Genomic DNA, 22,880 nt, shown 5'->3' with positions numbered 1-22,880 from the left:
TTCAAAGATCCAAACGAGATGTCGGACCCCGCATCACGAATGATGTTCTGATGACCGAAGCAAACCTCTCATCTCTTCACATTCATGTCATCTCAAACTTTGTTATTGAGGCCAAGCAACTAGACGAAGAAATCCGCAACAGCAGAGGGATCAGAAAGCCAATCTTTACGGAAACCCAGCTACGGGCGATGTGCATCAATTGGATGTTGGAACTGAAAGACATCAAATCTATAGAAGGCGTCAACCAAGAGCAAGTAGAAAAGTTTGGATCCAAATTCGTGGCGCTAATCCGACGCTTCCACACCGAATACGACGCAATGATGCGACACAATGAGGACCGAGATATAGACCAAAACCACAGAAACGTCATAGACCTCGTCAGCGACAATGACGACGCCAAGTTTGACGACGACGATGACGAAGAGGCCGACGAAGAGGAGATCTCACAGGGCGAGACGAGCCAGTGGTTCCAGAACCGCCAGATTAACTCAGCAACTCAAGCTTTCAACCAGCGACTTGCAGAGACCATGCCTGCACCAGACGAGGACGAGGAGGTATCGGATGGTGAGCCAATCAGGCCCGCTATGACCCAGCCACCGAGGGGAGGGGCAGGCAAGGCCCGCGGAGGGTCACGGAAGCCCTACGCCCGTAGGACGTCAGGCGGAAGCACTGGAGGTGCAGCCAGAGCGCCAAGAGCGAGGGCTGGAGGCGCAAGGAAGAGGAGTAGTGGTGCTGGAAGTGGCGCCGCGGCGCCGAGTAGGAGAGCCGCGCCCAAAGCGCCAAGTAGAGGGTTACCTGTCGAGAGACGTGGGAGCAGTACTGCTACTGTAATGAGTAATTTTGTGCAGAAGAATGGGGGTGGAGGGACGTGGCAAAGGGCGGGTGAGGGAGGCGGCGGGCTGCCTGGGATCGGGATGATGCCTACTAGATAATGTTGCGCCTTTGGTGTTGTAGCTTTGTTGCTCTATGGCTTGTGTTGGAAAAACTATATAGAATCTTACGAGCTTGACCATTTTGGTGTTTCGTGCAAAGACATTTCATAGGGGCGTGGTACAGACGGGAGACTATTTATTTAATGTAGCATGCCAACAAACGTCGCCAACTCCCTATCCCTATTCTCCAACATCTGCTCCACTCACCCCACCGCCCTCCCCGACAAACTCCTCTCCCCCAACCCGCCGCCATCAGCTATCCCCCACAACCCAGTCCCCGGTCCACCCTCCAACACCATCTTTCTCCCCGCCAAAACCTTCAAATTAGCAGCCACAGGCCCAGCCAGCCGCCTACCCAGCATGATCTGCAACACGCTCTTCCGCAAAGTAAACTTGCGCCACTGGCGAACAGCGCGCTGAGTACCAGCTTTAACCTTCTCATAACGACCGAGCCGCAATTTCTTGCGCGGGTCGGGTTCCTCGGGACTCGGGATGTGTTCGTAAGGCTGGCCGGGAACGGGGGCAATGGCGGTGGGCGAGAGGCGCGTTAGGGGGGTGCGTTTCTTGGGTTTGAAAGAGGAGAATTTAGAGGGTTTGTGGTGTTTGGGTTTGGGGGTTGAGCCGGGGGCGTCTCGGGGCTCGGTGGGGATGTCGGTGGGTTCTGCGAAGACGGCAAGAGCAAAGGAAGTTTCTGGTTTGGTGGTTGTGAGAGGAGAAATCTCCCCCGAGCGTGGTCCGGCGAGACTGCTTTTCATAGAGGTATCGGATTTCTTCCGCCCGAGAGAGATTCTTCGTTTTGTCGGTGGCGTGCTGCTGTGTACGACTGATGAAAATCTCAGCTTTTTTGTTGTCGCTGGTTTGGGTGTCTCGTCTGATTTGGTTCTCCCTCGCAATTTTGGGAGGGTCGACTTTGATCTGGCCGACTGGTTTGGAGGGTCGGTACTTTTCTTTGGTATGAAATTGAAAGAGGGCTTGGGAATAGCCAGGGGGAATTGTCTGGGTTTTTTCTTTGGTGGTAATGCAACTGGAGAGCTTATGCTGGGCTTCAAATAAGAAGCGCCATCTACAGAGGCAGAGAGTCCCGGGTCTTCGGAGACAATGGCGCCATCTTGCCAACTTGGACGCAACTTTGAATGGCTGGGTATGTCTGAAGCGTCGTGGTACGTATCAGCCGATGTTGTCTCATCTCCCAGGTCGCTATGTGGCTCGAAAGCATGCTGGTCTGATCCTATTGTTGCTGGTTCAGGAAGAGCAGCATGAATATCCGGATTGCGTTGCATCCAAGCTGCCAAGTAATCGGGCAGTAGTTCTGCTGGAGGATGATCAAGGATGTCTAGGTGAACCTGGGGAGCTACTGGCTGGCTTGCAGTGCCACTTCTCCATCCAAGCTTCTCCTCTGCATATATGGCTTGGATAAGTCCATCCGGATCAGGGAGAATAGCATCTCCCACAGCAGGTTGATTAGTCCAACGACGAGGTGGGTTATATTGACGAGGAATAGTCTCCTGTAATATACAGCCGTTGTCATTTAGACCTGAGCGGCTGATATTTTCCCAATTGCTGGATATAGGGCTATCTTCTGGAAATAAGTCAATCGACTCTCGCTGCGCAGATGAGCGAGGTTGTGATGGGGTTCTAGGATTGCGAGATCGAGGCGGAATCCAACGCATATTATGATATCGGTGGGCGTTCGGGAGATTTTAGGGTAGTTGAGATATAAAGAGAGTATAAACAGGTACGGAGAGCATATTATGATATCGGTGGGCGTTCGGGAGATTTTAGGGTAGTTGAGATATAAAGAGAGTATAAACAGGTACATTTTGATATATGAAATATAGAGCTTACCATGTTGCCTTGCCTTGTCCGGAAGAGTTTCCCTTGTTCCTGTGTTCCTTCCATATTTATGATAAAAGGTTGGAAGAAGAACGAGTAAGCGTCCACTTTAGCACTGTACTGAGGTACAACGCGAGGCGCGCGCGTCCAGCCGTGCACGGACCAACGACTTTTGAATTTCAGGACAACCTCAACAACCAACCACCACCAACGACGACACGGAGTCGTTGAAACCCACCAGGAGCCATGGCGACCACCGTGGATCAGAAGCTTTTGAAAGCGACAAAGTTTCCTCCAGAGTTTAATCAGAAGGTGGACATGCAGAAGGTTAACCTTGAGGTTATGAGAAAGTATGCCTCCACAGCCATTACCACCACACTCCGGTCGATAAGCTAACCTCTCTTCCCTCAGATGGATCGCAGGCAAGATTTCGGATATCCTTGGAAGCGAAGATGATGTGGTTATAGAGCTATGCTTCAACTTGATTGAAGGGTCTCGTTACGTATGTCTCTACAACACCTACAGCCGTTGGTCTCGTGCCTCGCCCAATCTAACATTTGTTCCAGCCCGAAATTAAGAAACTACAAATCCAACTGACAGGCTTCCTGGAAAATGATACTCCCGCCTTTTGTAAAGAGTTGTGGAAGCTATGTCTAAGTGCACAGAATAGCCCTCAAGGTGTTCCGAAGGAGTTACTCGAGGCCAAGAAGCTGGAGCTCATCCAGGAAAAGGTACAACTGGCATTGTCCTATCGTTTCATGTTGATCTCCCGCTGACAGAAACACACCAGGTCGAAGCTGAGAAGGCTGCTGAAGAAGCGAGGCGCAGGCGCGAAATTGATAGCCAACGTGAACGAGACATGGACTCCATCCGAAACCGTGAACGAAATGAGCGTGGAAGGGGCGGGTATGGGATGCGCAACGACAACTGGCGCCGCGGGCGCGGAGATCGTGATTTTGGGCGTGGTGGAGACAACAATCGAGGGGGACATCGCAGGTCTCGCTCACCTGGGCAGTGGCGTGCCCCGCCAAGAGACATGGACTCATATGTTCCACGAGGAGGCGGTAGGAGGAGGGACGATAACAGGCGAACATCGCCATCACCGGCATTGGACAAACGACCCGTATCTGCGTCATCTTCGCGCTCCCGTCCCCGCCAACGTCGGCATTCAACAAGCCCATCCGCTTCCCCGCCTCGTCGCCGAAACTGCTCAATAAGCAGATCACCATCCTCAAATAGACGCGGAGACAGCTACCGCGGCCGTGGTGGGAGAAGTAGGCGACACAGCCCGGATCGCCGCCGCCGAAGGTCATACTCATCATCCGACTATCGATCTCCATCCCCAGCACCGCGGAAACGCAGGAGGTCGCCATCCCCCTCCGAAAGCCGCTCTCCTCCACCGAAGTCTCGCCGAAGACGCCGAGACAGCAGCAGCTCCCGCTCCCGTTCTCGTTCTCGTAACCGCTCCGTTTCACGGTCACCCATCCGAGGCAAGTCGCCGATGCGAAAACAATTCTCCGTAACCCCAGCGAGAGATCTAATTAGACCGAAACCTACTTCAAGTCGTAAGGGCCGTGACCGTGACGAGCACCGGCTAACTCGCAGTCATAGCCGAGACGAACGCAGCTTAACTCCTCGACAGCGCCCAACTACTAACAGAAGCCGGTCGAGAAGCGTCAGCCGAAGCAGGAGTAGAGCCAGGAGCCCGAGGAGGGAGAGGAAGAGAAGGGGTTCTATTGAACGATATGCGCCGCGGAGACACCACACCTCCTCCATCTCACCCCCTAGTACCAAAAGAATCAAAAGGGCTGATATTGAGGAAGATGAACGACGACGATCGCCATCGTCTGTTCAGAGCCCTCGAGGCAGGACGAGAACCAGAAGCATCAGCAGACCCCACAGCCCAGCAAAAGATGATGCGGAGATGACGGGGACAAAGGATCAAGAGGTTGGTAGTGCCTGATCATGAAGTCGCCGGCTTAGATGGACTGGCCTTGGCTGACCTCTGCGCATGATGACAGGCCAGTGCCGACCAGCCAGTGCCACAGCAAGGCCCTCAGAAAGAAGCAAGTGCGTTACGAGAGAAGTTGTTGAGGGAAAAGATTAAGAAGATGAGAATGTTAAGTATCAGCTCCAATAAGGCGGAATAGCCCGAAGAAGATGTTTCTGGGGAGCCATGGCAAGCGTCTCGCTGATTTATGTTAATCAGCACAGCGGTTTACTGAGCTAGTTAACACTGGATGGAAATGGGGAAATTTTGCTGCGCTAGCAGATGAGTCTACCTTATATTTTGCTGTGAGACTCTTGACTTTACCATTCTAATTAGTCGGGCTATATGACAGAACACCACCCCTTCACATCTCGTGCAGAACTACAGGAGATCATGCCACATCCCTCGTGCTCCATTTCTGTCTCTACTCGGCCCTGTCGTTCCCCAAACGTACTCCTTACGACTATCCGATGAAGACATCAGGCTTGATTCGAAATGTCACTTGGTAAATATATACAAATCTCGATGTAAGCCAAAAGAGGAAATGTAGCTGTGAATTATATTTTGCTATTGTGTCGTTTCCATAACAGGTTTCTAAATTGTAAGCCAGGCACAACCCGGCTGATCTGATAATCTTGACTAGTTTTGGCTGGACAAACTCAAAATGGAGGCAGTAACCGATCGCCTTGCCTTTACAACTGTCACACCATGTTTCTTTAAATCCAATAGATCCTATCTTTAATTACATCTTCGCAGCTTCTTTAGCTATCTCTTCTCTAGTCAATCCTGGCGTCCCATTCTCCTTCTCACCCAGACGGCCCATCTTAAAGAGGGTATCCATCAATTTCTCGTCGCCGTAATGGTCATTATGCTGTGAAACGATATTAGCGATATGACCGAGCTCATGCTTTGGTAAAACTTGCCTCAAACTCCGGGTTTTCACCGTACGCTACTCTCGCAACATCGACCAAGATCCTCGCCGTCATACCCCATACCTTGTATCTCTCCATACCTGCCTCCTCTTCCTCCTCTAGCTGCTCCGCAATAGCCTTAAGCCCACCTTGTCTTACTTTGGGTTTAGTGACTTTCTGGTTGTTGATGGGGACATAGAAGTTGTGCACACGCCAGAGGTACCCATCATGCCAGTCGACCCAGCTGCCCTCATACCAATCGCTCTTGCTTCCCGGTACCGTCTCACCTTCTGGTACCTCATCCTCAAGCTTGAGGAAATTATGGAAAGGCGCTGAGAAGACTGCAGCCACCTCCTTCGCATCGAGAGTGGGTATCATCGCCTCTTCGGCGGTCTCTCCGTTTGCGCCATCGGAGTGGAGGAATGCTACGCAGGGACTCACCGCAAGCTCCGTCTTAGCCAGGTTAAATGGGAGTTGGCAGAGATGCTCTATCCTGATCGACTTTGGGAGTTTTGAGTCATCCATCGGCAAACCAATCTCCTCGAACGCTTCTCGGCGTGCAATCTGGAACGGTGTTTCTTCAAGGGTATCGGCTTTCCCGCCCGGTAAGGCCGCATGGCCAGAGTAGTTACGGAGCGAGGCAGCTCGCATAGTAACGACGACCCGGAGGTCGCCTTGGCGGTCGGCAAAGAGGAGGAGGAGGACGGCGGCGCGGCGGGAGACGGGGAGGTAGTTCCATATGGGAAATGGCGGTGGGACATAGGCTCGAAGCCGTGCAAGAGCTGCCTTTGACCGGGTCAGCATGTTCGGAGAAAGCATCCCGCATTCAGAAAATGTTGAGCTGGAATGGACTAACTGCGGCGGCTGGGGAAGCAGGGGCCATGGCTGAGTGGTCAAAGACGCTGGAGCCGTAGGGTAGTAGGTCGGAGCTGGAGGCGGTCTTGATGCTCTCTATAAGCTCTGTTACACCATCTGTGTCTAATAATCGGGTATCGGTTTGCCTGCTCTCGTCAACATTGATGTTGGGTCCGGCTTCCAGGGTACTCATGTTGGTCGTAATATGTATGATACAGCCTCGGCCTGTACCTCGGAAACCGCCTCCCATCTCTCATGCGGTTCGTAGGTTCGTAGTGGTTCGTAGTGGATAACATGGGATTCTTGGCAAGGCTGAGAAATGATAACAGCCTCGTCAACTATTGTCCTCTTAAACAAAATCCAATTGCTTCCTTTCATCTCCTCCTCCGCCCTCTATGTCTATATCCTTCATCTCGGCCCCATTCGCATGTCATTAGTACGACACTCCTGTTGCCCTGTTTTCAAGCGCCAATTCATCAAACATTGCATTTGCTGTTTGTTAGCTGGTAAGGAGTTTCTTTATGTGACACCACAAACAGCACAAACAAAGTCTTGGAATCACCTTGCGTCGTTTCCGGCCGGAGAACCACCTGCTTTCTGTCGTCGTGATTGCTATAAGTATATACGGAGCCATTCTCGGTCGTCAGTTTGCCTGACTGAGTTAGCCATGTGAGCTTCTTTGTTTTTGTTGTTGTGGGCAGTGTCTTCTTTCTTTATTCTAGCGTAAGTCCTGTCTCATGTCAATCCTTTCTGTCTCGCCCAGGTCACCAGCGACGCGACATGCTTTGGATCTTGGAATCTCTTTCTTTCTACCTTGATCATATATGATGGACGACCCACGCTCAAACGTAACTATGCATGATATCGCGTTGCATTTGCCTCTGATCGGAGGTCTTGAGATTGGACTTCCACCAGAACAGCCCTATATGGAGCGAATTCCACCCTACTTCGTCAACAAAGAGCTGCCACCTATTCCCAAGCTCGCGCCTGAACCGGGTTCGTTAGCACCTCCGATCCCTCCTTACAACCCTTTGCGCTTCTCGCGAGCCCGTTCGAATGTGTTTCCGACACGAGATACAGCGATATCGCCGCCCCTTGGCTCCACATCGTCCAAAGACTCACTGTCAAGAGTGCCATCTTTGTCGCATTCGCGACATGCAAAGTCACCAAAGACACTACGACTGCTTGGCCAGCCGAACTTGACCCTCAAGACGCCCACATACGGCCAGACAGACAGGGTGTGCCAGCTTACAGGCTATGATCTCGCATCACCAGTTGAACGCCGCCACGACCGTAAACTATCTACGGCCTCTGCATCAACATCATCTAGCTGCTACAGCGACCCTGAAGTCCACCTACTCAGTGATCGCGAAAGCAACGGCTCTGGAGGATATATCGGTCTTCACCACTCACCCAACATAGAGCCGCACTACACCCACAACAAAACTCTCAGCGCCTCATTCCCAAAAACCCAAAGACGCGTCTCAAAAAGATATAGCAAGACCACCATCGACGACCTTCTCCAGCGCCAATGCGCGCGCTTCCAACACGATGCCCTCTCTCCAACCAGCTCTCACGTCCATTCTCCCAACTACTCTACAGCGCAATCTCTATACTCCACCCCCGAAACGTCTCCCCTCCCAGGTGCACCACACGCTACCGAATTCACCCTTCCTCTCCGAATCCGCCCTTCTCAAAGCAACGAGGAACCAGCCAGCAGATTCAGCGATGCTTCAACTCCCCCTGCCTCCCCTACGACGCGTTTCTCAGCCGGCATACGCGATAGCGTGCTATCAATCGCCGCGCACGCACCGTTTGGGCACACGCGTGCCGTGTCGCGACTCTTGGAGAGGCGAGATGAAAACGCTAGCGAAGAGCTATTCATTGGAGAGGAGAGTTGTGAGAGTGGAGACGAAGCGGTGATGGGGAGTGCTCTTCAGAGATTGGTGGGGAGGAAGAGAGACGCTGCTTACGATGCTGAGATAGAGGGGAGAGGGAAAATGTCGAGGGGTGGGGGGTTGATGAGGAGAATTACCGATGCGGTGTTTCCTAGGCGCCCCATCCATAGACCCAGGAGTGATGAAAAGAGCGGCAGTGGGTTGGGGATTGTGATTCCTGATCATCGACGTAAGGTTGGTGGACCGGACACTCCGATGCCGGTGATGGGGAATGGGAAAGGATGGGTTGAAGGTGTTTTATCTAGGGAGGCGTCGATGAGGCGGCGACAGTCTGTTCGGGGGGCTATTGGGAGGGCGGCAGAGAGTCGGTGGGTTGTGGGTGGGGATGAGAGGAGGGAGAGGAGAAGGGAGAGATTGAAAGGTCAGATAAAGGTTATTGGATTAAAGGAGGTGCAGGGGGATGAGGAGATGGCGGAGCTAAGAATCTAGTGAATAAGTAGATATAATGTGGAAGGGGTAGCTAGATGGCATCAGACGTACAAAGCTCGCCAGGTATAGAATAATTTACGCTAATACACGTTCATAACTCATATCTTCATACACACTTTCCTCCGTAATGACATCCCCGAATAACACCAGATATACCCCGCCACAACTCCGCCCAATAGCCCACCCTCCAATCTACCTAACCCTTCTCAACCCAAACCTCTCCTCCACCCCCTCCACTAGCCTCCTTGCCTCCCCCAACACCTCCGTACCACCCCCTTCCCCCGCCAACTTCCTCCTCACATCAAAACACCTCAACAGCATCCTCGCGCGCCTCATATCCGGATCCTCATCTTCCCCATCCTCCGCCGCGAACGCGCCTAAGCTGCCACTCCGCGTGCCCGACGGGCCAGCTGGTGCCTTCCTCGAAGCCGCAGGCGAAGCTGGTGTCCCGGCAGACGATTTCCTCGCAGACTCAGGCAACCTCAGCGCTGTAGGAGTAGTCGAGCCCGACACAAAACGTCGCGACGCAGCGGCTTTTGCGCGCGCGATGGCGGGCGCGTCGGGGATGGAGAGGGTGCGCGAGGCGCAGCCATCGGTGATGGGGGGGGTGGGCGCGAGGCAGGATATCATGTGGATGGCTGCTGTTGGGTCCTGGGGGTGTTAGTGGAGTGTTTTGGGGGGGTGGAGAGGGAACGGACAGCTACGAAGAGGTCGCTGAGATCGGCGAGGACCTGGGCTGTTTGGAGGGGTTCTGGTGGGCTGGAGGTTGACATTGTGGGTGGGTGGTTGGTGTGTTGCGGTTGTCGAGGGTGTAATGCATTCGCGATCGTAGATGGAGTACGCGTTTATGTCAGGAAGATATCAGTCGTTGGAGAATATTTCGGATTTCACAATTGCCACTCCAGTCTTTCAAGGTTACAACAGGCGTCAATTCGGGAACGAAGTGCCGTGTCCGTGCCTGTCATCAGAGCGGACATGATTCCGCCGAAGCTCCATTGGCATCAATGCTCCACTGCCGCCGAATATATAGTGTGACTATCCCCCTCTTCGTCCTACACAACCCCCCAAACCCACATCGTATAAAAAAAAAGCATTGAGATAGCACAGCATGTCATTAACCTTTAAGCGCGGTCTGGCGACGGCGGCCCCCAAGTTGACAGGGGCTGTCAACTTTGCGAAGTACCCCAAGATCGTCTGCATTGGCCGTAATTACGCGTGAGTCTTCCCCAATCTGCCTTCTCGCCCAGTGGGGATCAACCAGTCCCAATCCTCTAAGAAAGGAGCATAAGGAAACACAGCTAATAGACGTCTTCCGCAGTGCCCACGCCGCAGAACTCAACAATGCGCAACCCAAGCAGCCGTTCTTCTTCCTGAAGCCCGCCTCCTCCATGCTCCTCCCCGGCGCCGGCCCCGTGCGGCGCCCCAAGGGCGTCGATCTACACTACGAGGTCGAGCTGGCCATTCTAATCGGACGTACCGTGAAGGGTCTTGCACCCGACAATATGAAGTGCGCGATGCATGCTATCGAGGGCTACGCAGTGAGCATCGATATGACCGCGCGTAACATGCAAGACGAGGCGAAGTCGAAGGGCCTGCCGTGGAGCATCGCGAAGGGCTTCGATACATTCCTACCCCTGTCCAATACGATTCCGAGGGAGGTTATAGCGGATCCGCATGCGGCGGAGTTGTGGTTGAGTGTTAATGGGGAGACGAAGCAGAATGATAGTACGGGGCTGATGGTGTTCCGGATCCCAAGGATCTTGAGCGATATTAGCAAGGTGATGACGTTGAGGAGGGGGGATATCGTGTTGACTGGCACGCCGAAGGGGGTGGGGAGTGTGAAGCCGGGAGATGTGATAACAGCGGGAATTAGATACGGTGGGGTGGAGATTGAGGAGGGAAGGATTGAGGTCACGGTCGAGGAGGCGAAGGGGTCGTTTACGTATGGGGAGACTTAAGAGCTGATTAGTGAAGGACATGGCGAGGAGTAACTGTACTACATATATATCACTGTTATAGAATAGCGAGCAATAGTAAAAACAGCCCTGCTTTTGGCATTGTATATACAAACTTCATTGGTAAAAAATATGTAATGTAAGCAAAGAATATATACCATCGAAAAAGCCAGCAGTTACGTAGAGAGGCAGCAGCCCGTGCTTACACGCCTACAGCCCATACCACGGTCCCACTGACCCCTCAGACGTTCAAAGCAACGCTGTGCCCGCTGGTCTTCATGAGCGCGTTGGTACCAACGAACGGCTCAGTGCCGGCCCCAATACTGGTAACGTACTGACTAGAGCTAAAGCCCTGACTCGACCCGAGGTACGTATAAAACGCCTTGAGATCGCCGTCGAAGCTGCTGATCTGGCTGGCCGCTACGAAGGAGTACACCTTCAGGAGCCGTTGGAGCCGTACCACAGGTTCCACTGGTGGTCAGCAACGGTGACCGACGCGATGGGAGAGCCGGTGGCGGAGATGGGTCCTGCGCCGCCGAGGGCCGCGAGCCAGATCATGAGCCCATAGTCGCTGGAGCCATCGCTGTTGCCGCCGGCGCTGCTACACGTAGGTTGTAGGCGACGTTGGCGACGATGCCGGTGCCAGTGTAGCTATTTCCGTGTCAGGGCCTACGCCGCAAAAGTTGAAATGTAAGATAAATAAGACGAGAACTTACGTGTACGACCACTTTGACGGAATCGACTTAATAGCAGACACCTTTTCCCCCGTGTCCTGCTTAAGAACCATGCTCGCCTTTTAATTAAGCTTGGAGCGAAGAGGTGGTGATGGAGATGAAATGTCCCCGTTTGTTTTTTATTGGACTTGGAGATGTTTACAGGTGCGTTTGCTCATAATGCAGTCTCTGTGGTGACATTCTCGTTTCTTCGACACAGGCACATATTCACTGGCAGACACAAAGATAGTACATCAACAACAGAGCAAGACACACCACAAACAACACACCCTAACATAGAAGCTCAGTCTCGATTCTCATCTCATCTCACCTCATCTTATCACTCCCTTTCTTTCGTACACGCATCCCCCCGCCTCGTCCATAAACTTACACCCCCACCCCTCCCTCCCCATCCAATCCATTGTTATCTACGATATACATCTCCCCCCCCCATTGATCCAGCCCCAGCCAGCCCCAGCCAGCCCCAGCCACCATCCAACAAGCCAGCCCGCAAGCCTAAGCCACGAAAAACAGCGATCGCTAAAAATGTAGCAAAAATCCAGATGATCAAAGTGGTATCAAACGACAACGACAACAGACAACGACAGCAGCAAAACAAGCAATTAAACACAAACAAAGACCACGGCCACACCAGGTTTAGTCCACTACCTCCGGCGTCGAGCGTCGATCTTTTGTCCAGGGAACACCCCCCCTTCTACTCCCTCCACTTCGGCTTATTATCCCCCCCGCTCGCACTCCCCTCCCTCCTCATCGCCCACCTCGTCCCCACAACCGCGGGACTCTCCCTCCCACTCGCCGCTCTACTATCCCTCCCCGTTGCCTCCCTCCCCCTCGGCTGCGGCAGCAAACTCGTTCTGCTCCCTCCATTCCCAGCACCAGCACCACCAGCTAACGAACTCCCCGGCCGTTTTGCCACAGCCAACGGACTCGTAGAGGGGCTTCTCTCTGGGCCCCCCTCACCAGAGATAGGTTGCATCGACGCACGTCTCGATACCGAGCGTCCCCCGGCTCCAGGGCTGGGTTGGACGCTTAATCGCCTTCCCGCTTTGAGGCCGCCGGGGGAGGACATGGGTTGTTGTGCATACGGCCCCGGGCTGGGGCTCGCCATGCGGTCTTTAAACGACGCTAGATTCTTCGTTCGCGTCGGTAACGGCGTCGTCACCTGCGGTATCCTCGGCGACGCCTCAGGCGACCCGAGACTCTCCCCCTCCCCCCCCAACGACCTCCTCAACGGGATCTTCGAAGCGCTCCCACTCCGCTCATGCGCGCGCTCAGCAAACGACGCGTTCCGGCCCCCCGTCGGCGTCGCACCGCGAGCGTAGGGACTCGGTGTCCCCACGCTCAAGGGTTTAAAGTTATGTCCCGTACTCCCATCCTCGGTCTTGACGCTGGAATTCCACCTCGGTCGCCCCGCCATACTCGCTGACGACAAGGAGAGGCGCAGGATTCGGTTCCCGGTTGGTGTGGCGGAGGACTCGCGCGAGGCAGGGGTGGGCGTGTATGTAGATTTTCCGTACCCCGAGGAGCGGGGCGCGGAGAGGTTGCGGCGGGGGTAGTTCCCGCTCAAGGGTGTGTGGCGGGATCCCGGTTGGGGGAGTCCGGTGGTGGGGGCGCGGGGTTTGCCTGCTTTGCCGGGGGTGGTTGGGTCGGTGCCGTGGGCGAGGTTGGACATTATAACCGAAGACGCTGGGGAGCTACCTGGTGTATCAGCCGCGGATCCAACGGTGGAAGAGCGGTCGTTGGACATTAGGCTCGAGACGGAGTCGCGGAGTTGTTGCTCGCGGCGCCCTACTTGCGCTGCTTCGACGGCCTTGTCCAGCTTGGCCATTTGGGATTTGAGGTCTTCCCATTTCCCCTGCATCTCGGAGTGGAGGCGGACGATCTCGCCGTTTACGGTTAGGCGGTCTTGGACGCCCTTTTCGATGATGCCGAGGACGCGCTCGATGGCTGGACCGTAGTGTGTCTTTTTGGTTTCGTAATTCTCGATCTTTTGGCCGAGGGTTGAGGCGTTTTGCGCTTGGGAGCCGTTGTCGAGCGCTTCTTGGAGTTTGAAGAGACTGCGGCCGACGGACTCGTACATCTTGTTCGCCTGACGTCCTGCCCCGCGGAAGACGAGCACCCAGCGGTCCTCACCCAGCTCGCGGCGTAGGGATGCGGCATCCTTCTCAAGGGCGGCCCAGCTGCTTTCGAGCCCGTCACGGCGCCCTTCCAGCTCGTCGCAGGCGGTTGGGAAGGTATCCTCAGCGCGTGCATGGAAGGTAGAGAGGCGCATTGGGAGGAAGTCGAGGGATGCCCTCAAGGGTTGCATCCGTGCGAATAGGGCGAGGAGACTCGAATCGTCGTGTGCCGTAGTGGGTGCGCTTGGTGAGTTCGGGGTTAAAGGGAAGGGCGCAGGAGCGACGCTGAAGCGGTTCTTCGAGTGTATGACCTTGGTAGGTGGTGTCTCTTCCACGATTGTTTCGAGATCTTTCAGATCGACGCCCTCTTCGCTGGCTTCGGCCAGGAGTGACTTGTGCCGCTTCTCCTCCATCTCAAACACCAGCGTACTTAATATATCCATCTCATATCCAATATCTCCCAGCACAACATTCCACAGCTCCTCCCACTCTATAGCCACGCCAACCTGTCCCTTGACCTCCGTCAGCGTCCTCCGTATCTTCTCCCACTCACTCAATATCGTCTCCACCTGCGTAACCACCATCGTAAGCTCGCTCGCCGGCACGGACGAGATGTCCGTCCTATTATGTAACTCCTCGATCGCGGTCACATACACGCTGATGAGCTGCTCGAATCGCACAATCGCATTATCCACATCCTCCAATCCCTCACGGCCACCCGCAGCGGCCCACTCAACATCATCATCTGCGTCCAGTCCGTCCAGCACCTCCGACGCCTTGGATACCCAACCCTTTATCTGCTCTGCCGAACCCATCAGCGCCCTCGCTGCCGCATGCGACGTTGGTATCGCTGACACCTTGCTAGCCAGGGACCCAGCATCCGGCAGCTGCAGCGACGTCAGCTGGGCCAATTGGTTCGCAAACGACACGCGAGAGAGCGTATATATCGAACCCGCACGCTGCAACCCAAACGGGTTAAAGTACGACTGCACATCCGCCGAGAAGTCGTCCTCGCCCGTCGGCAAATCAGGCAGGTCCTTTGGTAGCGGCATAGGCGGCGGCGGATCGTCCGTACGTTCTAGGTGCGCTGCTTTCGTGGCCAACGTGGCCTTGGTGCCATTGCCGTTGATATGCTCGGGGAGGCGGTACTTCTGGGCGTCCTCGTTGTCACCGAGCGCGCCGTCGTAGGTACTCATGTCGCTGATCTCGACCTTGGGGACGGGGGAAGGATCTCTCCTCGCTACTTGGTCCGCCGGAACGGCCGCCTTGCTTACGGACAGCGCAGCAGGCGGTGTTGGCGTTGCTACGGTGGCAGCTGTCGCGGGTGGTGTAAGGTCTTGTGTAGCGTCGCCTGCGCGGCGGTCGGCCGCAGGATCTAAGACAGGGAAGCCTGTCTCTGCGGAGCCGGTGATCTGTGGAGAGTTCCTGCTACTGCTAGTGCTGTTGGAGCTCCACGTGCGTCCGCGGCGGGGGACGAGGGAGCTGGTCGAGTTCGCGCGGTGCAGGGAGTCGATGGAGCGGATGTGGTCTTGGGGGATGCGGCCGATGTAGTCGTTGGAGCCTGATGGGTCGGTGGAGGACGGCGAGCGCTGCTTGGAGTCGGTGTTGAAGCCAAGGGCCTTGAGTCGCGCGGCCAATCCGGGGGATGGGCGGCGGGTCTGTCGTGGGAGGGGCGGTGGATTGGGAGGGCGCTCGTGGGTTGGAGTTGTTGAGTCGAGGTTGGGGGAGACGCGGCGGTCGGTGGTTGAGGTGGAAGTGGGAGTGGAAGTGGGATTGGAAGTGGAAGTGGAAGTGGTCGTGGTCGTGGTCGTGGTGGCCGTTGTTGCATGCGTGGGTTTTAATTCTGAGGATGATGATCCATGCCGTCGTAGAAGGGGAAGTACCAGAGACCCGATGGTCATGGTCACTCTCAAGGGGCCAAGGGATCCAAATCAGGGCAAAGTCATAATGGCCTATAAAGTAAGAGGAGAGGAAATGGGGAATGAGGAATGAGGAATGAGGATTGAGGAATGAGGAATGAGGAATAGGAATAGGAATAGGAATGAGGTATTTGGAGAATGATTCCAGGAGTAACTTACTCGTCTCGTTTATGGGGGACAATAAATTACTAAATTACAGCACCCACCCACCCACCCACTCGCCCATCAACCCTCATCTCATCTCATCCCACAAACATCACCAAAGACACGCCGATCTACCACTCCATCCTCAACTCTCGACAACTGTAAATACTCCCAGCATCTGCTCAACATCAAGCCAGACCCTCATATACTTCCTCTACACAAACTCACGCCATCACAGCCCACGACATCCCCCACTGTCGACACCGACAACAGTCAAACGGTCCACGCTCATGGTCCGCTTAATCTAAGCTCCAGCGTGTGTGCAATCTCCCTCACAAACCACGACAAACGTCGCCCATCCCCCATCCCCCATCCCCCATCCCTCACACCACAATCCCTCAAACCCTTTCATGCCTCTCCAGCGACCGACCATGGCGACAAAGGACACCGATCCCAGCGGAGATGTCTCCCTCCTCTCCTCCTCGCCCTCACCGCTGCTCTCCCCTACCAGCGCCGCATCCTTCTCCCCCTCCTCTCATAACTACAGCTCAACCCCCTCCACCTCCACCACCTCACCAACGCGCTCCGCCTGCCTCGGCCCCTCTCCCACCACCACCGACTCCTCGCGGCAATCCATGCCCGTCTACCCCTCCCGCTCCTCCTCCGCCTCCTACACCTCGCGGCAATCGATGGGTGGCCTCGAGCGCCCCAAACGGCGGGGTTACGTGCGCCCCCAGGGAACCAACTTCGCCGCCTCCGCCCAGTCCCGCGAGAGCGTCATGAACCTCGGCAGCATCGCCCATCTCCAATACTACTTCGCGCGCACCGGGCTCCTCGACGGCAAAGGTGGGCAGCTAGCCAAAAGGAAGGACCCCAACGGCCTAGACCTCTCCTCTCTCGAAGGCGGCCTCCTACCCCCAGGCCGAAGAACAAGCCACCACTCCGACAAAGACGGCTCCTATTCCTCCATGCGCAGCAGCCCCGACCTGACCCCCCGCCGCCGACACAGCGGTCTCGGCTCCCCCGGCCCCATCTCCGCCGAGCCAGACAGCTACGACTACGAGTCGGAATACGACTCCGACGCCTCGCACGCCGAGATGCTCCCCCCCACCGTCTCAACATACAACCACCGCACCAAACTCGTCCCCCGCCCCCCCACTTTCGCCGAGCTGAAATCAGACCTCGAGTCCTCCCTCCGCGCCGCAACCCAGGCCCTCTCCGAAGCCACCTCCCCCCCCTCCCCCTCCAGCGCCGCGGCCCCAGCCAAAAAAATTCCCCACCTCCGCACCCCCTCCTCCCTCTCCCTCTCCGGCTCAAGACGCCGCTCCGAATCCGACGCTACCGCCCTCCTCATCACAACCCCCGCCCCAACCAGCAACCCCTCCAACGCCTCTGACCCCTCCACGCGCGACCCAGACCCAAACCAAGGCTGGCACGAGCTCCAAGGCCTGCACATCCTCGACATCCTCACCCTCGCCATCCGCGCCGCGCGGCGCTACTACACATCCCACGCGCACCCGTCACGGCTCTCCTCCATCCGCTCCGAGCGTCGCATCCGCGCTGACCTCTTGGGTGTCATGGATGTGCTCCGACGCATGGCGACGCGGAATTTCGCGCACGGTCTCCGCGACGACGAGGCGAGGACGATCAGTGATTGGGTGAAGGGGGTGTGGGATATGCTCGCTAAGGAAGAGGCTATTGAGCGCGAGGAGATGGAGGAAAGGAGGGCGTGGACGTGGTTGGATGATCGGTTGTGGAAGGGGGGGGGGAGGTGGATGTTGTGCGGGAGATTGCGTTTTTGCGCGCGATGGCACCCGCTGCTTCGCTGCCGGATTATGCGCCTGTGGAGTTTCCGGGGGCGGGGGAGGGAGAGGTGAAGTTGGGACCCTTCTGGGAGGGGCTGAGGACGGGGAAGGTGCTGGTAGAGTTGCATAATGCGGTTGTGGCGCGCTCGAAGCGGCCGTTTGGCGCTATTCCGGTGTGGCATACCGACACCGCCAAGCCGTATCGGTGTGCGGAGAATCTGCGGTTCTGGATTAAAGCCGCCGAGTTGAGGTGGGAGGTGCTTCTTACGGTTGATGTTAGGGGGGTGGTGGCGGGGACGGAGGAGGGGGTCTGGAGGGGGTTTGAGGGCGCGGTGTGGGGGTGGGTTGGGCGGGTTAGGGGGGAGTTGGCGGCGGAGATAAAGGGGTAGGGGGGGGAGGGGATGTGATTGAATTTACAAATATTGGAGAGGAGGAGAAGGGGGAGGAGATGAGCCGGCATGGTACCGTTCTCTCTCTCTCTCCCTCTCTCCTCGGTGAGGAAGAGGTGGATGGAGGATGTACATATACGAGCAACACACACACGGAGGGGCCAGAGTTTAATTTCGACGATACCCAAGATTGCTAGCTAGCTAGATCACCTTACATATTGCCACATCAATGCCTGATATATTCTTGCTCTCTCTTGGCATCTCTCAGGTTATACCTGAGTTTCCCTACAAACACTCATTCAGCATGATAACACCTAACTCCTGCATAGTTTGGCAGACTGGTAAGGTCAACGAACGAAGGCTAGGCTTACTGCGAATGCATAGGATCCTGCAAATGCAATCCGTATCTCACTCCTCGCGTTCTCTATAACGGTGGCGGGTGCGAGGCGACGCGACTCTAGCGGTGACGACAGACATTAGCAGTGGCGAGAGAGTGTGATGATAGCAGTAGGCCCCCAGTAAACATCTGCAAGAAGCTCTGGCTCATGATCCTCAACAGCGGCTCTATTCGCCTCGAAGGGTAATTGCTTTTAATCGTATCAGAGTTCAAGGGAATATAATTATGCGTCATTCTAAGAGCACCAGACAATTTCTCCACAAAGCGACATCGCGCCGCACAGGGGCTCTCACACGCCTGAATAATACCAGCCTCGATAGAAGATAACACCGATACTGCTTTTACCCATCCACCAGTATAGCATACAACTTCGACTTCCTTCTCTAACAGTACACTGCACTACACTACACTACACCACAATTATCCAACCCCCCCCCCCCCCCCCAAACCTCCCCTCCTACCTCTTCTCCCTCTCAGCCTTCAAAAGCGCCTCCCTCACCCCCGCCCTCGCACTCCTACTCCCCCCCAACTTCGGCCCCTTCAACCCCTCCTCCTCCTTCCTTCCCTTCCCCACCACCTTCCCCCCTCCTTTCCCTCCTCCCCCTCCTGCTCCACCACCACCACCACGTCTCCGCTCCTCAACACCCTCGAGAAATTCCCGTCGGAAGCGCTCTTCTATCTCTTCATCCCCTTCTCCGTCACCAGTTGTGGAGGTTGTGGGAAGGGGGGGGGATTCGTATATCCCGAGACCGTTTTCTTGCATGATGGATTCGACGAGGTTGTCGCGCCGGATATCTTCTTCTGTCCTCCTCTTCTTCCCTCGTAGCGGTTTGCCGTCGCGCCCGAGGCGGGGTTTGCGGACTGCTGCTCGGGGAGGGGCGGGGGTGGTGGAGGGGGGGGGGAGTTCAATTTCCATTAACTTCCCTCTTGAAGCTGTTTGGTACGGTGGAGAGGGCTGGTGCTGTCGTTGCGATTGCGACGCCGTGGCGGCATCAGCGCCGGTGGTGGTGGCGGATGTGGATGGCGGTGTAGATGTGTCGGCGCTACTGATGCCAGCGGGTTTAAGGCGTTTCGCGAGTTCAGAATCTATATATGCCATCCTGGGTCATCAGTCTCTGCGTCACTCATACAAAAACCACGGAAAGGGGCGGGGGGGGACGTACATATGCCTATCAACACCCTCAGCACTCATCCCCGTCTGCGTCACGAATCGCTTCCCTCCCATCGCTAACCCGCCCTCCTCATTGTGCCCGTCATCATGCGATTCTCGCCGCACTACGACTACAGCGCCCTCACCCTCGACCTCCTCCGCGTCGTCGGCCCCGCGCGGGTTAGAGGCGCGGAACTCGACGCCCCCGCCACGCTGTCTGCGGGAGGCTAGGAGTCGACGGATCGCTGCTGTGGATGGGGCGGTGTCATCATCATCGGCGACGGCGACGGCGACGGCGGCGGTGCTGGGGGGTGATTGTGGCGGTAGTGCGGAGGATGTAGCTCCTTCGGCGGGGGAGTGTGGGATCGCCGTCGTAGGTGCGGAGGTGGCGCGCTGGCGGTAGATTTTCCGTTTTTTGGAGGGGCGGAATAAGGGAGGTTGGTCGGGTGCCGTGGGGGCGTCTGTGTACATTGCTTGCGCTTGCTTGTTTGGTTTTGAGGGAGGAGGTGAAGATATGGCGTTATAGAGAGAGGATGGAGGATGGAGAGATGGGATGGAAAAGAGCGGCCTGGATGATGTATGTGGAATCTGGGGACGGGCGCTAGGGAGGAAGCTAGGGCGAGGCTGGTGGGCGCTAAGATTGGGGTGGGTTTGCCGGATGGTGTGTCGGGGTATGACGGAGTGGGGAGAGTTTTGGATTGTTGCTTACTTGTTCAAGTGAGTTGATACGGTAAACAAACGACGGCAGTGGTTAATTTGAACTTTGGGAGAGACAAATTCTTATCGGAGAAGATTCACGATGAATAAAAGGGTATGGACTACCTCTGGCTGGCGGTTGAGTTTATTCTCTACTGAGTTTGGCGTCTTTCGGTAACGAGGCTGATATGTTTCATCCCACCAGATATCTTTCAGAATCCATGGAGGGATAGTTCAAGGTCAGCTGTTACTGCTTACTGTAGGAGAGCACGACTTATCTAACAGTCTCCAGGTGTATTCTTCCGGTAAACCCTTCCACGGTGTCAAGTAAACTGTGCAGCCACTGATGCCACCACAGCAAGCATACGCAGACGCGAGCTCAGGAGTTTGGGGTCACGGGCTGGATCCAGAATATCGCTGGTGAAAAGGTGTGCTCTTTTACTTTACCTATCCAGGTCCCATCTCTATTGGTGCCTTTGTGATGCCTCTCGTATCATACCATATCTAAGATCCAAAACATGACGGCATACTCACGAACCAACTAGATCGAAGGCGAAGCTCAAGGCGACGAAAATGCTCTGCAGGAGATGGTGAAGGAGATTAAGACCGGCCCGCCAAATGCAGTGGTTGTCAAGGTGGAGACGGAGGATATTCCGGTGGTGGAGGGGGAGAAGGAGTTTGTGGTCAAGAGGACTGTGAGATAGATTCACGTGCTTGGATTTCCAAGGCGGGGGGGACGGTAATGTAGGGGTGATGAGATGTGAGGATAGAGGCTTGAGTGTTTATTCCTACTCTGCTCTTGTTGTATTTGTCCATGGCCAGCTATATCGTGTCACCATTCTATGCATCTGTGGGTACCTACTCTGGTATGCTTAGTTGCTGTCTGTCTATGTCATTGGTGCATACAAGTATCAGAGTAGTGAGATGTATTAATTGAGGCTGACAGGGTTAGCACAAATATGTTGAGGGAAAGAGAATGGGAGCTTTTCCCCAGTGCAATCGTCGGGCTCCCCGATTGGCGCTTGGCGTGAGCAGATTGCCTCGGAACTCCGGCGCATTGGGTTTCAGGCCCAAACCCTTCTGTTACTCAGGGCATTTGGGTAGGCCCTCCGAAAAGACATAAATAATACGTAGGCTCCATAGGTAGTGTAGTAATTCAATTGATCTATTCATTCTATATACTGTAGTCTATTGTCGAGTTTTCCTGCCCGTTGCGCAAAAGCCCAAAGGTCCGGTCACCAAACACACCGCACGATTTGCGCGCGGTCGCGATATTTCGGGCCTTCCACCAACAGGTTATGAGCCCGGCGACGCTCAGGAAGCCTCGCATTTGAACCAAAGAATTGATTCCGAAGTCTCACATCGATAAAGTGAGAGCCTGAGCTACCCACCGGTAATACTCAGTCTAAAGAAGCCCGCAAAGTAAGCCATCGACTTGGCTGCGGCAGTTCAGCTCCACAAGCCGGAAAGTGATAACGGCTCACAAAAAAATGGAGTCGGAACACATCGAGAGGTCCCGGATCCAGAAGCTGTCTGGTCCGAACTATCGGAATTGGGCCCTCCAGATCCAGATCGAGCTTATCGACAGGAAGGTTTGGAGCGCTATCGACAACAAGTTCACGCTCGAATATGAGCTGGACAAGCCAAAAAAGGAAGAAACTGAGGAGGCTGCCGCTACACGCGAAGAACAGCTCGCTTTCCTCCGCGACAACAGGGCTAGGAGGATCATCCTAGAAAGTTGCATCCCGTCGATTGTCAACCGGGTTATAGGTCTCTCGACAGCCAGGGAGGTCTGGGACAAGCTCAAGAAAATGCACGCCCGCGACGGGCTGCAGCAGCTGGACTTAAAAAACGAGGCCTTCGGGAGCTACCTTCCGCCAGCGTCTACACCGGTATTTGACATCGCCACGATGTTAAACCAGCTCCAGGACGACATCGCAGCGATAGAGCCAGAAGACAGGCCCTCGGACTCGAGGAAGGTCAGCCGGCTCCTGGCGATTATGAGAAGCCGTGGCAGCAAATATGACATTGCTAGCGCCCAGATCAGGGCGGCAAAAATCACAGATTACCAAGACATCATCGACCAGTTTGTCGATATTGAGGAACAGACCAAGGTTTCAAAGTCGGTCACCGAATCTGCCCGGCAAGCCTCTACGGATACTGGAAGTACAAGGGGCAAAGGGGGTGGACGGGGCAGCGGAGGCAAGTCCTCTCAGAAAGACACCCGTACGTGCTATCACTGCGGGAAGTCTGGACATATTCGCCAGGACTGCAACGCGAAGAAGAGAGGAGAGCCAAAGACAGCAGGGCCATCGACTGGACCTCTCGCTGCCCCTGGCGGTGGAAAGGGGTTATCACCGCCTCTACCGGAGGAGGCAAACACTGCCAGCATCCAAGCCGCTCCTACTACTGAGACATCCTGGATCGCCGCAGTTGACAAACTCTGTGGCGTCGATACCCGATGGGTTAGCGACGTCCAAGCCCAAAGCAAGGCTTGGATTATGGACTCGGGCTGCTCCCGCCATATGACGTACGCCAAAGAGGCGTTCGTTGACTATATTGCCCTAGACAAGCCGATTCCGGTCAGATTGGCCAACGGGATGGAAATCCAGGCTGTCGCCGAAGGGACTGTCAGCTTCGAAATAACTGTCAAGGGCAGCAAACGT

At 55.4% G+C, this 22,880-nt stretch overlaps 11 protein-coding genes across 11 annotated transcripts; 6 read left to right on the top strand and 5 right to left on the bottom strand.

The window, feature by feature from the left end:
- Positions 1 to 1,135: 1,135 nt before the first annotated feature.
- On the bottom strand, positions 1,136 to 2,831 carry VC83_08018 (uncharacterized protein; the record flags this gene model as incomplete). Its single annotated transcript, XM_024471581.1, has 2 exons — positions 1,136 to 2,437; positions 2,778 to 2,831. 2 exons carry the CDS (start codon positions 2,829 to 2,831, stop codon positions 1,136 to 1,138), a joined length of 1,356 nt encoding a protein of 451 aa, XP_024321145.1.
- A 151-nt stretch (positions 2,832 to 2,982) lies between these two features.
- VC83_08017 (uncharacterized protein) lies at positions 2,983 to 6,656 on the top strand. Its single transcript, XM_024471580.1, has 4 exons — positions 2,983 to 3,115; positions 3,177 to 3,267; positions 3,332 to 3,496; positions 3,556 to 6,656. The coding sequence occupies exons 1-4, from the start codon at positions 3,012 to 3,014 to the stop codon at positions 4,726 to 4,728; spliced, it is 1,533 nt and encodes a 510-aa protein (XP_024321152.1). The 5' UTR covers positions 2,983 to 3,011; the 3' UTR covers positions 4,729 to 6,656.
- Positions 5,498 to 6,714, bottom strand: VC83_08016 (uncharacterized protein; the record flags this gene model as incomplete). The annotated part of the gene is made up of 3 exons (XM_024471579.1): positions 5,498 to 5,626; positions 5,679 to 6,452; positions 6,523 to 6,714. 3 exons carry the CDS (start codon positions 6,712 to 6,714, stop codon positions 5,498 to 5,500), a joined length of 1,095 nt encoding a protein of 364 aa, XP_024321151.1.
- Positions 6,715 to 6,778: 64 nt separating this feature from the next.
- On the top strand, positions 6,779 to 8,908 carry VC83_08015 (uncharacterized protein; the record flags this gene model as incomplete). The annotated part of the gene is made up of 2 exons (XM_024471578.1): positions 6,779 to 7,027; positions 7,187 to 8,908. Exon 2 carries the CDS (start codon positions 7,346 to 7,348, stop codon positions 8,906 to 8,908), a length of 1,563 nt encoding a protein of 520 aa, XP_024321154.1. The 5' UTR covers positions 6,779 to 7,027; positions 7,187 to 7,345.
- A 127-nt stretch (positions 8,909 to 9,035) lies between these two features.
- On the top strand, positions 9,036 to 9,691 carry VC83_08014 (uncharacterized protein; the record flags this gene model as incomplete). Its single annotated transcript, XM_024471577.1, has 1 exon — positions 9,036 to 9,691. One exon carries the CDS (start codon positions 9,036 to 9,038, stop codon positions 9,570 to 9,572), a length of 537 nt encoding a protein of 178 aa, XP_024321153.1. The 3' UTR covers positions 9,573 to 9,691.
- Positions 9,692 to 9,950: 259 nt separating this feature from the next.
- Positions 9,951 to 11,020, top strand: VC83_08013 (uncharacterized protein). Its single transcript, XM_024471576.1, has 2 exons — positions 9,951 to 10,123; positions 10,227 to 11,020. Exons 1-2 carry the CDS (start codon positions 10,017 to 10,019, stop codon positions 10,864 to 10,866), a joined length of 747 nt encoding a protein of 248 aa, XP_024321148.1. The 5' UTR covers positions 9,951 to 10,016; the 3' UTR covers positions 10,867 to 11,020.
- An 84-nt stretch (positions 11,021 to 11,104) lies between these two features.
- VC83_08012 (uncharacterized protein) lies at positions 11,105 to 11,650 on the bottom strand (the record flags this gene model as incomplete). Its single annotated transcript, XM_024471575.1, has 3 exons — positions 11,105 to 11,276; positions 11,324 to 11,461; positions 11,580 to 11,650. The coding sequence occupies 3 exons, from the start codon at positions 11,648 to 11,650 to the stop codon at positions 11,105 to 11,107; spliced, it is 381 nt and encodes a 126-aa protein (XP_024321147.1).
- A 383-nt stretch (positions 11,651 to 12,033) lies between these two features.
- VC83_08011 (uncharacterized protein) lies at positions 12,034 to 15,812 on the bottom strand. The gene has a single exon (XM_024471574.1). The coding sequence runs from the start codon at positions 15,613 to 15,615 to the stop codon at positions 12,292 to 12,294; it is 3,324 nt and encodes a 1,107-aa protein (XP_024321150.1). The 5' UTR covers positions 15,616 to 15,812; the 3' UTR covers positions 12,034 to 12,291.
- Positions 15,813 to 16,187: 375 nt separating this feature from the next.
- On the top strand, positions 16,188 to 17,855 carry VC83_08010 (uncharacterized protein; the record flags this gene model as incomplete). Its single annotated transcript, XM_024471573.1, has 1 exon — positions 16,188 to 17,855. The coding sequence occupies one exon, from the start codon at positions 16,188 to 16,190 to the stop codon at positions 17,652 to 17,654; it is 1,467 nt and encodes a 488-aa protein (XP_024321149.1). The 3' UTR covers positions 17,655 to 17,855.
- Positions 17,856 to 18,825: 970 nt separating this feature from the next.
- VC83_08009 (uncharacterized protein) lies at positions 18,826 to 20,094 on the bottom strand (the record flags this gene model as incomplete). Its single annotated transcript, XM_024471572.1, has 2 exons — positions 19,532 to 20,094; positions 18,826 to 19,468 (listed from the first exon to the last, which is right to left on the bottom strand). Exons 1-2 carry the CDS (start codon positions 19,987 to 19,989, stop codon positions 18,826 to 18,828), a joined length of 1,101 nt encoding a protein of 366 aa, XP_024321232.1. The 5' UTR covers positions 19,990 to 20,094.
- Positions 20,095 to 20,236: 142 nt separating this feature from the next.
- VC83_08008 (uncharacterized protein) lies at positions 20,237 to 21,362 on the top strand. The gene is made up of 5 exons (XM_024471571.1): positions 20,237 to 20,329; positions 20,420 to 20,453; positions 20,507 to 20,519; positions 20,573 to 20,642; positions 20,760 to 21,362. The coding sequence occupies exons 1-5, from the start codon at positions 20,318 to 20,320 to the stop codon at positions 20,916 to 20,918; spliced, it is 288 nt and encodes a 95-aa protein (XP_024321233.1). The 5' UTR covers positions 20,237 to 20,317; the 3' UTR covers positions 20,919 to 21,362.
- Positions 21,363 to 22,880: the final 1,518 nt, after the last annotated feature.

This window comes from Pseudogymnoascus destructans, assembly GCF_001641265.1.
Source record: "Pseudogymnoascus destructans isolate 20631-21 unplaced genomic scaffold scaffold_21, whole genome shotgun sequence".
In the NCBI taxonomy this organism is placed as follows: domain Eukaryota; kingdom Fungi; phylum Ascomycota; class Leotiomycetes; order Thelebolales; family Thelebolaceae; genus Pseudogymnoascus; species Pseudogymnoascus destructans.
This window is presented reverse-complemented; position numbering and strand designations above follow the sequence as displayed.

What these genes read in the sequence shown, in the direction of transcription:
- VC83_08017 (XM_024471580.1), top strand. Translation starts at nt 3,012, where the DNA reads ATGGCGACCACCGTGGATCAGAAGCTTTTGAAAGCGACAAAGTTTCCT. An exon ending in AACCTTGAGGTTATGAGAAA is followed by an intron (nt 3,116 to 3,176) that starts GTATGCCTCCAC and finishes CTCTTCCCTCAG; the next exon opens with ATGGATCGCAGGCAAGATTT. An exon ending in TGATTGAAGGGTCTCGTTAC is followed by an intron (nt 3,268 to 3,331) that starts GTATGTCTCTAC and finishes CATTTGTTCCAG; the next exon opens with CCCGAAATTAAGAAACTACA.
- VC83_08013 (XM_024471576.1), top strand. Translation starts at nt 10,017, where the DNA reads ATGTCATTAACCTTTAAGCGCGGTCTGGCGACGGCGGCCCCCAAGTTG. An exon ending in TGCATTGGCCGTAATTACGC is followed by an intron (nt 10,124 to 10,226) that starts GTGAGTCTTCCC and finishes CGTCTTCCGCAG; the next exon opens with TGCCCACGCCGCAGAACTCA.
- VC83_08011 (XM_024471574.1), bottom strand. Translation starts at nt 15,615, where the DNA reads ATGACCATCGGGTCTCTGGTACTTCCCCTTCTACGACGGCATGGATCA.
- VC83_08008 (XM_024471571.1), top strand. An exon ending in AGAATATCGCTGGTGAAAAG is followed by an intron (nt 20,643 to 20,759) that starts GTGTGCTCTTTT and finishes CGAACCAACTAG; the next exon opens with ATCGAAGGCGAAGCTCAAGG.